The sequence below is a fragment of the Palaemon carinicauda genome, chromosome 41 (genome assembly GCF_036898095.1).
Source record: "Palaemon carinicauda isolate YSFRI2023 chromosome 41, ASM3689809v2, whole genome shotgun sequence".
In the NCBI taxonomy this organism is placed as follows: Eukaryota; Metazoa; Arthropoda; class Malacostraca; order Decapoda; family Palaemonidae; genus Palaemon; species Palaemon carinicauda.
This window is the reverse complement of record NC_090765.1, coordinates 29251067-29268691: the sequence shown is the minus strand read 5'-3', so window position 1 is coordinate 29268691 and position 17625 is coordinate 29251067. Positions and strand designations below refer to the sequence as shown.

Below are 17625 nucleotides of genomic sequence, written 5' to 3'. Positions count from 1 at the left end.
TGTTACAATTTATCTGGGTTCAAAGGAACCCTACAAAGAACCTTCAGTACGTTTTATAGTGTCTTGTTGAAGGTAGACAGTAGGTGGTACACTATTACCGGAACCATATTTCATTGAAAATATACTTTTACATTGATCAAAATTATGCATTCTTTAAAAAGAACCTTAAGTACCTTTTAAGCCTTTTACAATGTGTTCTTCAAGGTACACAGTAAGTGGTACCTTCTTACTGGAACCCTATTTCATTAGAAATATGTTCTTCCATAGATAAGGTGTATGGATTCTTCAAAACACTATTACAAATAATTTCTCTTTGGTTTTGATATTCTATTCCTACTTCTGCACTGTTTCTAAAAGAGTGTTTAATCAGGCCACTGAACCACATTTCTGATGAAGTTTTTTCACAATTAGTGGAAGAATTGAAACAAAACAAGGTTGTAAAGAATAGACAGCTAAGCAGGAACATCGAAAATAAAATATGGCATATGGTCCGCAGTATATATGGCAAGGCTTACTGTAGGTAGACTTTCCTTCCTGCAATTTTTTACTATGATTAGTGAAGAAATGAACAACAGTAGTCAGAGGCTGTAATGATCTGATTTTAATAAATTTGATACTGCATTAAGAGTGAATATGAAAAATAATTCTAAATTTGATACTGCATTAAGAGTGAATATGAAAAATAATTCTAAATTTGATACTGCATTAAGGGTGAATATGAAAAATAATTCTAAATTTGATACTGCATTAAGAGTGAATATGAAAAATAATTCTAAATTTGATACTGCATTAAGAGTGAATATGAAAAATAATTCTAAATTTGATACTGCATTAAGAGTGAATATGAAAAATAATTCTAAATTTGATACTGCATTAAGAGTGAATATGAAAAATAATCCTAAATTTGATACTGCATTAAGAGTGAATATGAAAAATAATTTAATGAAGTATTTTACTTTTGGAATTCACTATCCATAAAACAATTTTCTTTTTAATTTAAAATGTTTACCTTACTCAACTTGATGCTTAACTTATTTTTATCAATAGAATATTTTTCCCTTATTTCTCACCTTAAGAATAGTCTATATTGTAATTTACTATCCTAGTACTATACTAACATACCAAATTATCTTATTGTTTTATGGATTACTATTCATATATTAGCTATTTCTTACTTATTGTGACAATTGTCCTAAGTCTGGTTTTGTGTGTGCATGTTACATGTGTATCAGTTTGCATGATTGCATCCATACTGTTAATTTTATGTAGTTATGTTGTCGTCTTAAATGAAAACTGTAGATCTAGTCTCGAAACTAAAAATTGTTGTAAGGTACCTGCTTTAGAATTTTGTAAATTTTTTTTATCACAGTGTAAGTAGCCAATATCCTCACCAAACAGAATTATGGTTATATTGGTATAAACTCATTCAAAAATATTTAGATAATATTCTAAAATAATGTAGTAACTTATGAAAAAAAAAAATTAAAATTCTTCTGCTTTTCAGTTGACCACAAGAAAATTCAAGTGGCGAGAGGAACGCACGAGCTATGACAGCCAACGTCAGACCAGAGCTGCCACTCCCAACAGCACTGTGAGATTTGCTACAAGGAAAGAATCAAAATCTAGTATCCGAATGCCCCAGTCCCCAGTAGTGGGTGTCGCAATTAAGAAGCCATCATTAGAGACATCACCCGAGTCTGTGGGTACATCACTTTGAAGGAACTGGGATGATGAGGTCCTAGTAATATTCTAATCAAGAGAATCTTGATAAAACATTCCTTTAAGAGAGTTCATTCCTGATTCTCTGTAAATATAAGCACTGTATTTTGAGTATCAGGACACTTATTTGCATTTGCAGGTGGCAACAAGAAACTTTTCTCAAACCAGTTTCCAGTTCTGATTTCTGTGTTAGTTGAAGGAAACACATGAAAAGCACAGTAATTCATGGTTACTGCTTGAAAAGTTGAAAACTTTTGGTTGAAGAAACCTGACTCCATGATAATTCTAGTGCCTTTAAACAGGTGCTATAGTGATATTTTACTTTAGTGTAAAGAGTACACATTTTACGATTATTTGTTCCTTCAATCATATGAATGTCTTAGTGATAAATGATACCACAGAAAGAAAAGGTACCGAATATAGAAATATAAACTGAAGAGCGGCATTTTAGGAAAAAAATATTAATTCTAGTGGTGTTCTGACTGAAAAGTGTACCTTTCTTACAATTCTCTCTTGAAAATAGTGTATCTCCTTTGAAAATATCATCTGTACATGGTCCCCTGCATGTTCTTAGATGTGATGAATAACAAACTTGTATTCACTTTTAAATGAATTTTAACTATTAATTAGTTGCATATCCTGTCATGCTTAACAAACTTGAGTTTACTGATAAATACTCTATCGCAACTGAACCATAGAATTTTTCCTCAGTGGTCTCAACTCAATATGCCAGGTTTTTTAAAGATATCCTTTCTGATATGTGATCTATTCTTATTTCCATTACCCACTTCTTGCATCTCCAAGTCTTCCACATATATTCCTAATAGCATAACCTTAACTTTTGCTGGTCTCCTGTTACCCATGATCATGATACACAGTAATTATCTTTTAAAGTGAAAATGCAGGATTTACATTCCTATCATAAGTAGCTTCCCCAGCTCTATAATCGAATTATTTCATCTTAATTCAAGATCTCACAGAAAAGTGAGGAAAATTCATGATAGTGCTGATAACTTGGGAAATGAATACATTCTGTATATAGAATTGATTATATTATAGTATACTTATTCACTGAATGATAATACGTAATGTAATAAAATTATACAAGCTGCCTTTCCACATCTTTCCAATTTGTATCCATGCCTCTTATATCATGTTTAAGAGCTGACAAAACCGAGTAATTATTACTGTGTAATGATGTGATATGTCTGTTCCATTCTAATTCTCGGTTTTTTTATTGTAAACTTTAGAAGCTTACAAGTTTGATATAAACGATGTTGGGCAGGTTAATCCATTTCAAAGCATGTAAGGTCATTTGCCTTAGAAAGAGCTGTTTTTCAACTTTTAAATATACCAAGAGTTCAAAGGTGAATTTAGTGAATGCACTATGGAACTCATGTTCCTGTAGTTGCTTGGTAATGTCTAAGGTTGGTTAAAGTAAAGGAATATAGTTTTTCTGTAAGGAAAGCCAGGATATAATTCATCTTTAACCCCTTGTTTATTACAAAAGGGAAAATGTTTTATGGCATACCTTAGTTTTCAAATGAAAACTACATTTTATGCATGAAAAAAATTGTAAATAACTTATATATTCAAGTCAGTAGAAATTATTCACAAACTTTTCCTTTCCTAGCGTAATGAGAATTCTGTTTGCCTTTTAATTGGTTATATTTTGTGAATCTAATTGTATTCACAAGTGTAGAAAAAAAGTTTATCAACTTGGAGCATTGTTGGGTAAAATCTTGCAATATTTATGTCTATGTTTTAAACTTGACACTCGATAATCTAAAACCTAGACTCGTGTATATTTTTTGATAAAATTCAATTTTTATAAAATACTGTTTTATGACAATGCGATTAGAGTTGATAAGAAAATTTTCACTATTTCTATGAAACCCCCCCCCCATGTTCATAATGCTTCATCTCTAGATGCTTGGTTTAATTGATGTTTATCCGTAAAATAAAAGATCCAATTTACGTCCCTTCAATAAATACGTGCTCTTAGTAAAGGAATGGAACATTTTAGCAGGAACTGGTAAGAAGCTCATAGTTACAGTAGCTCTGTCCTTCCAGTTTCTGTCATCATGGTGTAGTTCAGAAGTTCGCCAGATTGTTTACCTTTTACTGAGCAATGAAATGTCTTCCCTGGATTGTTGGTAAATATTGTGAAGTGTTCATGGGAATTGTTTCTGGGAGATCATGGTACACATTCACTTTGTGTGTAAAATAACCGCTGTGAAGAGTGCGCTTTCAAGGAAAGGAACTTATGTCTAGATTACTCTCACATTGGAAACTGTCATACAACGATTCAAAGTGACAGGTCAGTTGTGAGAAAGCTCTGCTGCTATAGTCAAAATGGAATTTCTTGGCAGAGGTGTTGTTGGCTGTGTTAGGTATGGCATTTCAATTTGGTTTTCTGGTCTGTGGGATCCAGTAAGCCTTACTGAGGTACTAAAACTCAAATAATACAGACCACTTATAGAAAAAAAAAATTTTATTTTTATATTATTTCTTTTCTTGCTATAGGTTTACCCTGATCCTCAATAATTTACATAAGTAAGTTAACTGCAACTTGAAACGTGATACTGAAAATTTTTACTTGAAGATTTCAATTGCTCGGAGGGTTCCCTTCCCCAAAACTAAAACAAGGGGTGGTGCCTAAACATCATTGTAATTTCCTGGGACCATCTACTGTACTTAAATGTAGGGTAGTGGGATTTGGATCAGCAACCTGATAGTAAGTCTGCTGGCTATACCTAGCCACAGCACGTTAACCACTACAGTATAGCACTGGCCTCACAGTGCCTCTAATGGAAAAGTATGCTTCAACGGTTGCCAATCAAGTTAAAAGTTCAAAGCACAAAAGGAAACTTATTTTTAGTTACAGGTCAAATTCCATGGAAGATTAGGCTAGTTAATTATTGTGGGGATGACGACGATCATGACATACCTCTACTTTAGATAATTCTCATAATCAGTCAATTTTTGATAGTGATAAGCTTCAAAAGCTCATCATCACTAGCTTCCTTTGTTAACCTTCAGAAGTCCCGTGGCTTCTCTTTTAAAAGCAGTAATTCTGAATCTACCCCTCCAGTTGTCAAACCTACCCCTCCAGTTGTCAAACCTACCCCGTCAAACCTACCCCTCCAGTTGTCAAACCTACCCCTCCAGTTGTCAAACCTACCCCTCCAGTTATCAAACCTACCCTAACTTCCTGAGCTGAGTCTCCTGTAGTGTTAATAGTGTTTCTTTCCGTAAAGTTTCTGAAAGTTCACTGTGCAGTACAGATTCGAAAGCCTCTAACAAAGCCTCAAATTATTCAAGTACAGTTGGGCACACAAATACCTGGTACACTATGTTATAATGTGGAAGTGCACCCTGTCATACCCTTACTACTTGCAAGTAACCAAACAGATTGTGAAGGGAGAGATGGCAGAAGTGGTGGGGCTAAACTCAAGAACTTGCTGTGCAGTAAGGGTGTGACAAAATGTACTGATGTGCTAGGAATTCTCGTGTCCAATTGTACTTTAGATTCTTCTGCTGCTAAACACTTGCATTGCCGCAATCCTTTTTGCTCTTTTAAACAACTAGACTGTGAAGCAGAAGACAGAGTTAGTAGTCTGGATCCTAATATCCCTCCACTCGCTAATGTAAGTGCTCCTAAACAATCTCATATTACATATGTGGATAGCGTGGCATACTGTATGATTCCCTTAAATCATAAAGGGTGAACAAAGTTTTAACGAAAGTCGATCGCTTGAATAATGTTTCGGATAATATTGCACTCCATTGGCTTGCAAGCCCAGCCATTAGCTCATCATGGGTTAACTATAGGAGGTTGAATGCAGACATTACTACGTCTACAGCCAAAACGAGTCCTCTGCTTGGCTGGAGCAACCCCCGTATCCAACTGTAAAGAAACCAGGAAATCAACTAATTTTCCCTAGTATCAACATATGGTACAGGAAGATAAAGAGGAAGAAAACATATAGACAGACCCTGAGAGTGATGATCATCTCCTTTTCAAATCTTAAGTAACCTTATTGTCGGGAAACACCATAAAAAGTTGATAAAAGTAAGTTTGGAAGCTTATTCTTCCAAATCTGTGGAAGTAGCTCCTTCCAAGACTACTTATACCCCTCAGTTCTCCAAATATTTGGTATATAGAATTGATAAATAATTGTCTCAAATTCAGAGAAAGGCTAGCAATTCTGGTTCCCGTTTAGTCCATACACTTTATACAACACTAAGTTATATAAGATACATCAGTTACCTAATTTTGTCTTAGATTTCAATTTGATTTCAGTATTGAAATAATGTTCCAAAATTATGGGGATGAAGATAGACTGTAACCTGCTCAAAGTATTATTGTAAGTATTGTAAGGACACTGTAAATACTTCACTCAGATCTTTTCATTGACAAAGTTTCTTACGCAGCTCATTAAAAATTCTAGGAGTGATTCTTGATTGAAAATTTACTTTTAAGAAACATATATGGTCTGTTTCTTCTTCAACTGCACAAAAACAACTTGTATATTGAGAATTTTTTTTGGAGATTTCTGTATTCTCAGTAAATGTTTTAATTCTTTTATTCTGACATGTTTCGAAAAATTTTCTCCTGTATAGATATTAATCTGTGGGACCTTTGTTTAATTAGTTCTGTGTGCATGCTATTCAATATTTTTCCTAATACTGACCAACCTTTGCATTTAGATCTCCCCAGGCTATACCATCCACTATGTAATACCTGAAGAGTTGGGATAGAGTTCAAAATTGGGCTTACAAGCAATTGACAACTTAGGCTAAAAGTTAAAAAAAGAAAAAACACACAACACAGATAAAGATACCGAGGAACATTACGTACTTATGTGTAGAAGCAAACTGGAGAGCGTGGTATGCTGAGTACTGTGAGAGTGATCCTGTGGTCAAATAGCCAATCAGCAGTTATGATACAAGATCTCTAGAACTTAAGGTGTTGTTCCAAGAGAATCAAGAACAACTTACTTGGTTCCGAAAAAGAAAGAAATTTCCTGTATCCATTCGTTATTAAAGGAGGGAAATAAGACGAGTCTCTTAAGGGAAGAGATGATAATGAAATTTAGTGATTGAATAACCTTTACCAAAGGGTCAACTTTAGCGAAAAGGATAGAAAATAATGCACCAGTAGTATCCTGGTGTTAGAAAAACTAAAAATACTATAAGATTACAGTCTAAAAATAAGTCTGGTAAAGGTGACTACAAACTTCTAAAACTGTTATAATAAAAATATGAAGACAATGTTCCTTAAAATGAGCAGTTTTAGAAAGCAAAGCATGCAACCGTTGGTTCCATAAAAAAAAGTTTAAGATAACGTATAAATCCAAATTAGGCATTCAACAAATCATTGTTAAGTCTAAAACCTAAGCCTTCTAATAACTACTGAGCTTGTGCACTTGCTAAAGGAAAAGCAGGCATACTAACAGTCCTATCCTTCATTCCTGTGATAAGTTGTAGACTGGCAGAAGCAGGTTCCTCACCCATAGTATAATGTTCTCCCAGAATGAAGATGACTGTTTGCCAGTAATTATTGTTTTTCAAAGAGGTTACCCCCAACAAAACCAAGGGTATTACATAAGATGAAACAAATAGAGGAAGTCCTACTGTGGTGTTCTAAAGCAAAGGAAAGCTGAATGACTGAAGATACAGAAGAACAAGAGCTGGAAGGGCAGCTATTTTTCAATTATCAGAGGTGAAGGCTCAGGGGACTATGGTGTGCTACAAACTAGCAAAGCACACTAGAAAACTCTGTGTTCCTTAGGTTCTTGCATTAAAATACGATTACGGCACAAGTTTTGTTACACACGCAGAGACATTCATACATCCGTTCAATTCCTTCCTTTCACATAGTGGTATGCACAGGGGATAATCTTCACAAGTTGTATTACCTCCTTGGGTAATGGAGAGAATCCAGGAAGAGTAGAAGGAGAATTTTGGGTGCATTTGCAGAGCAAGATGTAGCAATGAATTGTTGCATTCAAGCTATCCAAAATCTCCTCTTTATGATGATGAGAATACTGACCCAGCAAAGGTGGTGCTGCTCATGGTAACGCTCGACAAGCTGCTTCAACGGGTGTACACAGTCCACATAGACCAACAAATTATGGATTGTTATTGCTCATTTCTGGTACTCAGGAAGGATAGGGAAGGAAGAAGTGGTCTGCTGGAGTAACAGTGACTGGAACTGCACCCAGTTGAGCAGATCCTAGACGTCTGTCTTTCTGAATTTGTTTATGTGAACATGGCATTCAAATCAAGATTATTATCCGATGATCTGCAGTCTGCTCCTCAAGGAGACTTCCTTAAAATCCACTGGCAAGCCAAGGTTAAGAAAGCTGCTATTAGCCATGACTATGACTATAATTTTATCACCGTGATTAAACGCAACCAGATTTTGGGTAAATCCTTCTTGAGTGAGTCAATGGTAATCTTCATGTCTCAGTTGTGTCGCCTTAAGTCTGTAAATAGCAAAGGGAATAAACCCTGTTAACCCAATGTTTGTGTCATTTCACATATTACCTTGCATTATCAAAACAGACTTCCAAAAGGAAAACTTGCCCAACTCATACCTCCAGAAGAGATTCTATTAAGGCCTACAATCCAACCCAATATTCATCCCTGACTTTTGCCTACTTAATAATGACTTTAGTCAGAAGGAGCAGTTGATGGAAGCGTTATCCGGATACAAAAATATCTTTAAATCCATTTCGTCCATACGGAAAACCAAAAATGAGGTAAGCGTTACTTTGGTTATAACCCATGATTCACCTCTGTTACCATAGGAAGGTAAACAGGGCTCAAACTTGTTGAAAATTTAGTAATTAGCTGCAAGCAACCCGTGTTGTTCATGTGAGGACCATGATGCCATTGATGATTGAATATCTCAGGAGGATGCGGTAATAAAGTAAGGTATGCTATCGACCTTTGCAATTCTGGTAGATCATCACTGTAGATAAGGCTGAGGTGAAATAACTACTGTGAAGATTGATTTCTTTGCAACCGTGAGGATGATTTTGGTGAGATTACCTAATGCATTAAAGAGCTTGAACCATTTCACATTTATGGGGTCCGGTGATTATTTCACCTTCAAATGTCGTATTGAAAGAAATCACTGTGGCCTCTTCATACTGGGATGTCAGTTTGTTCCATGAGAAACGGAAGTCACAAAGGTTCTTATAACTATGGCAGGTGTGATTAATGAGGAAAATTGAATAATTTCTGAAGGAGATAAGCCTTAACAATGTGATCAACAGCAAAGCATTCCCTATTAAAAACAATTGTAATCTTAATATTCTTTCCAGAGAGGGTTCATCCAAATATGGTACTTCGTGCCTCGTCATTAGGGCATCCTATTAGGCAACATGACTTTAAAGATGTACTAAAAGGTAGTTCAAACATCAACCTTCTCCATGAAGGTCAGAATGAGGAGTTTTGGATGGTTAATATGAGTTAATGATGGGAAAATCTGCGGGCATCTATTTTGTTCAGATTGGGGTGGGCTTGACTAAATACAAGTTTTCTATGATATCTTATTGCTTTGGCACACAAGGTAAACTCTGCTATTCTTCTGTGCAATCGCAACCAGAGGTTAAGTCCATGAGCTATAGAGTCAGACAAGAGTTCTCAGTCTACAGAGATAAAAGGATGTACTTAATAAAAGCTAATCATACAAGACACAAAAGGGTTAAACATTCTGGCCCTTGGATGTTGAAATACACATTGCTGTGATAGAGAAAAAGAAAATTAAAAAAAAAATATGCGTGGCTAAGTGATTTTCCATTTGAAGCGATAAAAATCCAATGAAAATATCAACCACTCTGGACTTTATACTTTCTACAAATCTATAAACTCGTAGTTTACCAGACAAAAAATGATGTATATCTAATATCTTTAATTTATACCTTACTGAATCTGGGACATCTAAGCTGAGCTGCCTAGCATAAAGGGAACCTTGTTAACTGATCATGTGATAGATTGAATACTTGTAACGATTCTCTTCATAAAAGAAGAGGCATGCATCAGTAGGAAGTTAGCCAATATTGAAATTCCGAATTACCTTTGCCATATCATACTCTTAAAAAAAAAAAAAAAAAAAAAAAAAAAAAAAAAAAAAAAAAAAAAAAAAAAAAAAAAAAGCTTATTTCTCACAGTACTAAAAGATCTGATTCGGTACTTTACTTTTTGAACTTATGATTGCTTTTGATTGATGACACAAAAAGGAATTTTACAGGGTAGGAATTTTGAGAATGGACAAACTATTTAAGCTTATAAAACTTCTCCAAAGTGATTTTCTTTTTAGGGTTAATGACATGAAATTAATACTGGCAGAATGCTGCAAGCTAGTTCCATGCTGTTGTGTATGGGGAGTCACCATTTTGTTTTTCTAAAATAAAAACAACTGATTTTGTCCCAGACAGATTGATTGATTGATTGATTTGAAGTTTTCCGAGACAGAGGGGATCCTTCTGTGCTGTGGCTGAAAAGGCAACTGGTTCAGTCAAGTATATATGAGGATGACCCAACCAAGTTACAAAAATAGGAAAAATATCACAAATTGCTCAAGTAATTTCTATTTTTTTCTCCTAACTTTATACAGTCTACTCCTTTAATAGGAGTATGTTTTCAGGACTGCCGGAACCACGGTCACTGAGAGTATCAGGCAGCAGCTTCACCCACAGCCTGCACCCTTTTTAAGTAGGTTGACCTGACTATCGAAATGATGGCTACATTATAAATCTGTGGCAAACTGGTCTTTACCTGAAAGTGTTACAAATATATATATATATATATATATATATATATATATATATATATATATATATATATATATATATATATATATATATATATATATATATATATGTGTGTGTGTGTGTGTGTGTGTGTGTGTGTGTCCACGCATATTATAGGTATGTATATGTGTATACATATACATATATATATACATACATGTATATATATATATATATATATATATATATATATATATATATATATATATATATATATAAGCTATACAGGCTAACAGTATAAGAGAGAGATTCTGTAAAGCAATGAGAAAAAAATGACAACCATACAATTAAAGAACTAACTTTTCCCCACCATCCCAGAGGTAGTAAGCATGACAGATTTGTTATTTTCATACTGCAGTTTCCTTAAGACTTCCCCACAGATCCTAATCTGTGGAATTCTGAGCGAACACTCCTGCACCAACAGGTCAGAAATCTGCGCAAACACTCCTGCACCAACAGGTCAGAAATCTGCGCAAACACTCCTGCACCAACAGGTCAGAAATCTGCGCAAACACTCCTGCACCAACAGGTCAGAAATCTGCGCAAACACTCCTGCACCAACAGGTCAGAAATCTGCGCAAACACTCCTGCACCAATAGGTCAGAAATCTGCGCAAACACTCCTGCACCAACAGGTCAGAAATCTGCGCAAACACTCCTGCACCAACAGGTCAGAAATCTTCAATATTACAGTTCATCAAACGTCATTTAAGTTCAGAGATTTCTCAATATTGGCATTGTCAGTACCAATCCACTTAGCACAGGATAGTGCACCCCAACTGAGATTGTTGATCCTTAATTTGAGTGAAGACAATAATGCAAGAAATAATAATAATAATAATAATAATAATAATAATGAAAATAATAATAATAATGATAAAACTAATGATTTTTTTATTTTAATAATAATAATAATAATAATAATAATAGTAATAATAATAATAATAATAATAATAATATTAATTATAATAATAATAATAATAATAAAAATAATAATAATAATAATAATAATAATAATAATAATAATATTAACGATAATAATAATAATAATAATAATAATAATAATAATATCAATGATGATAATAATAATAATAATAATAATAATAATAATAATAATAATAATAATAATAATAATAATAAGCAACCCAGAAAAAATTTACGAGTCAATTTTCATCGCATGTTTACAAATAACCATCTGGGATTTACAATTCCTTTAACGCAAAAATCTTCAAGATAATGTAGTTTGAGACATGTGAAAATTTTGATTGCCTCGATGGCATAAACACAAATGAGTATAAAATAACTAAAGGAGTTTATATCATTAACATCAGAGGTATATTCAATCATTCAATTCAAATCTTAATATTATTTTGTAAAATAGATCAAATTTACTTAAAATCAATTATCACTTTAACCTATTTTATGCATTTTCACAAAATTTTCACGATTTTTATAAGGCTACCTGAACATAATGTGTAAATGTAAATGATAAAAAATGTAGCTTGTAAGCAAATAGTTAATCAAAAAGTATAAAGTAAAAAGTAAAGTTTAGTGTAAAACTTACAAAAAACAATGTGAACGTGGTAATCCAATGATTAAGTCAAAATGTAAATAAATGACGAATAATCAAAAGGCAGGCTACATGAAATACAACAAAATTAACCTGTGGGTACTCTTCACACATTAAGGTACCCAAAAAAATAATGCAAACCCGACAATAACAAATGACCAATAAAGTTACCAAAAAATGGAATAGAGCACAGTGGACATAAAGGCACCCCTCAATGTTCGTGGACAGATAAAAAATTAGGGACATAAGCACCTAAATGAAAAGTGCCCAGGTATTCATTAGCTAAGAGTGCAGCTTAAATCCTTTAAATTTAAAGAGGACAGAGTTTCTGGTTGTTGGGGCGTTATAGTCTGCCGTCCAGGTGATTTCATTTCTTAGCAAGCACGTCAAATGGAGTACCCGTTAATTTAAGTGGTTCTTCAATCCGAAATGTTGATCACCTAAGATGGAGCATTTGATTTAACGACCCTTTAACTGCCTCATATTCACTGAAATAGATTGAATGGCCAGTTTCAGCTTTTCAATCACTCACTGCTGCTTCCTCCAGTGCCTTAGATGACCGCGGAGGTAGCAGCAGTAGGGGACTCAGCAGTATGAAGCTTCATCTGTGGTGGAAATGTGGGAGGTTGGGCTGTGGCACCCTAGCAGTACCAGCTGAACTCGGCTGAGTCCCTGGTTAGGCTGAAGGAACATAGAGAGTAGAGGTCCCCTTTTTTGTTTTGTTTCTTGTTGTTGTTGGCTACCCCGCAAAATTGGGGGAAGTGCCTTTGGTATATGTATGTATGTATGAGTCATGTGTCGATAATCAGACAAGTGAAGGTAGAGATGCATGGGCCGTACAAGCGTTCTCAAACTTGAGGTGCCATGTCAGTTCGAAAAAATCGTATTAATCTCTCTGTAGAATCAGAGGTCTTGAGGGGTGTCTATAAAGAAAATAAGGCGTAGTCCTGCAGCTCCAGGGGAATAGAGGATAGCTCCAAACAAAACTTAACCTATAGAATAATTAATTGTAATAAAAGAAATCAGAAGAAGCGGTGCGTGCGAGCAATAAAATCCTTAACTAACAAAGACTTGGAATTATGGAGAGATGTAAATCAAATAGAAATAAATGCTAATGTACAATTTACATTCAAGAATAGTGAATAATATATCCATGAATACGTTGCTTATGGTAATGGGAACTATCAAACATTTCATACAGACATCAAAGGCTGCGCCCGTCGAAATCCATCTGTGTGACGTCACAAGCACCAAAGTGATCGATAAAATTGGAAAAGTGATAACGAAAATAAACCATGCAAAGGATAAATAAGAATAAACAAGATAGATACAGATAAAGCGTGAATATAAACCTTACAAATGGTTCTGTGACGGGCCGAGAGAAGGTTGTGACTCGAAGGCAGGTTGAAAGGAACTGAGTGAGTTTATTATAGAACACTCTCCTTTATATACTAAAGCTCAGGGCAACAAGAATTTTCATGTTTAAAATTGACACCGTTACCGATGAGAAAAAACAGACATGTTATTTCAGGTTCTTTTTAGTGCGAGGGGAGAGCGGAGATACAAGCACAAAATGAACTATGTACGATCGTGTGACACACGGTTGGTACATGGCTCCCCCCCTAAAAATTACATACTGAACATGTTAAATAGGGCGCCCTGAATCTGGAGAGGTAGTAGTAGTAAAAATTGCGCCGATTAGCGGCAGCGAGTGACTGTAGAAGTCATTGGTTGGGGCGCGAGCGAGTGGTGGATGATGGGTGGCTTTGTTGCCGCTCTGGCTCGTCAGGGGGTAGGGGTGTGTGTCCTACGGCATTCATAGGCGTGTGTGTTCTACGGCATTCACGTCAGATTCGGTTGAAGTTGAATAGGTGTCCTTTGTCAGGAGTGGAGGCATTGATGGAGGTTTTGAAGGTCATGAAGTGGCTGTTCATAAGGGCGTCGAATTTGGTCATCAAGTCCTTTATGGGTAAACTATCGACATCGCGTATGGCAGCATGTACAGGTTTGGGTAAACGGCTTACCCAAAGGGCACGAAGTAGGTTCGCATCACGAGGAGAGCCGTCCGCGGAAGGTTGCAGGCGAGTGATACTGGTCATTTCCCCGAGGGCGAGCGAAGCCCTTTGGTCCCCCAAGGGTTGTTGAGAGAGCTGAGAAAGCCTTGCTATTCGGGCGGCTGGCGACGGCGAGTACTGCTGCAGAAGGTATGCGTTGACGGCGTCATAGTAATGGTGAGGTGGGTGGGGGAGGGAGGCGGGAGGAGCTGGTCACTCCGGGGTCACCAATGTAACAGGCCGAGAGAAAGGTTGTGACTCAAAGGCAGGTTGGAAGCAACTGAGTGAGTTTATTATAGAACACTCTCCTTTATATACAAAAGCTCTGGGCAACAAGAATTTTCATGTTTAAAATTGACACCGTTACCGATGAGAAAAAACAGACATGTTATTTCAGGTTCTTTTAGTGCGAGGGGAGAGCGGAGATACAAGCACAAAATGAACTATGTACGATCGTGTGACACACGGTTGGTACGGTTCCATTGATCATCCTATACAGTAAACAGGGGTGATTCTTCCAACGTTGCATGATGCTCAAACACTTTAATAGGCATATACTAGGCAAATAACCTAAATAAAATAGCATTAGCAAATTTCTTACATATCAGCTATTAGCTGAAGGGATGCTTCTGTGCTATGCCATAAAAGCTATCTGGCTTACCTAACTGTGGGTAAGGTCAACCCACTTAAATTCCGAAAAAAAGTGAAAATTCAGAAACTGAATTTACCTTGTAGTTCTCTCCAACATAAGCCACGAACTAATATCCTATATTTGGGGTCCTCAAGTTCAGAGGACTGACTATGGTGAAATGTGGCTGTATACCAATGGCCTATTGTTGTTTTAGATTACAGGCACGGGCTCTTGCACACTTGCCTTGATAGCAAACCTTATAAGGCAATCTAAAGCTCATTGGGATTTTCACTGACTCGACTGCTTTCCTCCTCTTTATATATATATATATATATATATATATATATATATATATATATATATATATATATATATATATATATATATATATGTATATATACTGTATATATATATATATACACATATAAATTATATATATATATATATATATATATATATATATATATATATACATAAATATACATATATATATATATATATATATATATATATATATATATATATATAGTGTATATATGTATATATATATATATATATATATATATATATATATATATATATATATATATATATACACACATATATAGAGCCTAAAGCAAAAATCAACATAGGTATATCCACGTGTCTCAACAAGGCTCACCAAAATATTACAAGTAAATAATTCAAACTTTGAATTTATAACTTATTATTCAAAACTCAATTATTGAAATTGCCATTTAATTTCTGATTCACTTAAAGGTGTTATTAAAATCTAATTAGGTAATTCCAACATACTGTACAAGAATATCATGAGTAAGTTCTTTATGAAAACGGAATTTATTTACAAAAAGTATAACTATACTACGGCAAGTGTAAAAGAGCCAAAGGATTATGACTACATATACTATGCAGGTTCTCCCTAATTCATGAAGGGTCTGTAACTCCAAGCTAAATTTCTGATTAAATGAACGTGAATTCTGTAAAATAAGTCAATAATAAATATTCTTCATGCATGAATACAGCCAGGATCAAAAATTGAAGTATGATTGTCGAGTGAAGGTCATGGTGGGTTTGCAATTTTATGGACGAGGGTAGGTGACTTTTAGGAGGGGTTAAGTTAGCAGAGGCCCTGGGGAGGATTCTTAGGCGTGTATTTGGGTTTTTTCACTGGCACTAAATAGCATATATTGGAATATTCTTGATCCCACTATTATCTCTAAACTAAGGGGTCAATTTCCTTGATACATCCTCTTCTACTATTTATTTCGAAAGCATCTACCTCTTATACTGTAATTGTCTTATAAATACAGCATCAATTGTACTTCTGGCTCTAATGAAACTGTAGCCTACGGCTAGTCATCAAACTTCACAATTACTCGAAGTCTCTCTACGTGTGTTTCAACTAAAACCCTCTTGAAATTTTCTGTTATTTGGATCCCTCTATAAATACCAAACATTATATTATTTAGTCATATTAGATTGGCAAGCCTCAAATTTTACATCTCTTCGGAGTGAACAAACCATGTAATGCAGATCAAATCTGAGACAATTGCTGAGAAACATATCACGAAGAGTGTTTACCTATTGTGCCTAATGTTTGTACTGAAAAAAGTATATGTTATACTTTTGACCATACAGAATAAAGGGAATGAAAGAAAAAGAAGCTACCGCTAGAGAATTATGGGGTATTTTTTGGGGGGCCAAATAGTACTACATTGGATCCTTCTCTCGGGTTACGGTTCATTTTCCCTTTGCCTACACACACACACACCGAATAGTCTGGCCTATTCTTTACATACACCTGACAAAATTGAGATTACCAAACAATCCATCTTCTATCAAGGGGTTAACTACTGCACTGTAATTATTCAGTGGGTACTTTCCTCTTGGTTAGGGTAGAACAGACTCTTTAGCTATGGTAAGCAACTCTTCTAGGAGAAGGACACTCCAAAATCAAACCATTGTTCTCTACTCTTGGTTAGTGCCATATGCTCTGTACCATGGTCTTCTACTGTCATGGGTTAGAGTTCTCTTGCTTGAGGGTACACTCGGGCACACTATTCTATCCTATTTCTCATCCTCTTGTTTTGTAAAAGTTTTTTATAGTTTATATAGGAGATATTTATTTTGATGTTACTCTTCCTAAGATATTTTATTTTTCCTTGTTTCCTTTCTCACTGGGCTGTTTTCCCTGTTGGAGCCCCTGGGGTTATAGAATTCTGCTTTTCCAACTAGGGTCGTAGCTTAGCAAGTAATAATAATAATAATGGTGTCTCATCACAAAATAGCTATAGGTATTTTCACTGTAGCCGAACAAAGAAAAATCCCAGTTGCCGTTGTAAAAGGGGTCCCTGATTGGAAACAAAAATACATATGCCTCTATCTTTATTGAAAAAAATAATTCAAAAAAAATGATTGAGTTGCAATTTACTGAGGTAGTTGCTACTCATTCTTCTATTTCCTCTATTTCTTACTTAAGCTGGCAGAGAGTCGACTAATAATAAAGGAGTATATTTGACGCTGAGTGAGTATTTTTATGTCGGTGCATAATTTTATTAACCTCGAATCGGTTTTTTTTTTTTTCTTAATTCACGTGATATAGATTTTCTCCACATTTAACTATCTCCTTCAATAAAATTATTCTGTCCTTAAGTTTTTATTTTTTTTAATGCGTTTTTAAGTCATTTGCGACTTCTTATACGCATCTTCATACAATTTCTCACTGATATTACCCTGATTATAATCTATCCATTTGAATATTTATTACCTTCGCCAAGGAGGTTACATTTTCGAGTCGGTTATTCATTAATTTATTCATTTCTCT

At 35.0% G+C, this 17625-nt stretch overlaps 2 protein-coding genes across 7 annotated transcripts in view; one reads left to right on the top strand and one right to left on the bottom strand.

Annotated features, from left to right (window-relative positions):
- Positions 1–3323, top strand: part of LOC137632487 (protein trapped in endoderm-1-like) — a 66023-nt gene extending 62700 nt beyond the window's left edge. Inside the window, exon 9 of one of the 3 annotated variants that reach the window (XM_068364440.1) lies at positions 1505–3323. In XM_068364440.1, the coding sequence (XP_068220541.1) occupies positions 1505–1717 (213 nt within the window). In that variant the 3' untranslated portion in view covers positions 1718–3323. The remainder of the gene's footprint in view (positions 1–1504) is intronic. The other 2 variants (XM_068364439.1, XM_068364442.1) reach the window with 2 other exon arrangements.
- Positions 1–17625, bottom strand: part of LOC137632488 (F-box/WD repeat-containing protein 2-like) — a 477230-nt gene that overhangs the window by 432282 nt on the left and 27323 nt on the right. The window lies entirely within an intron of this gene.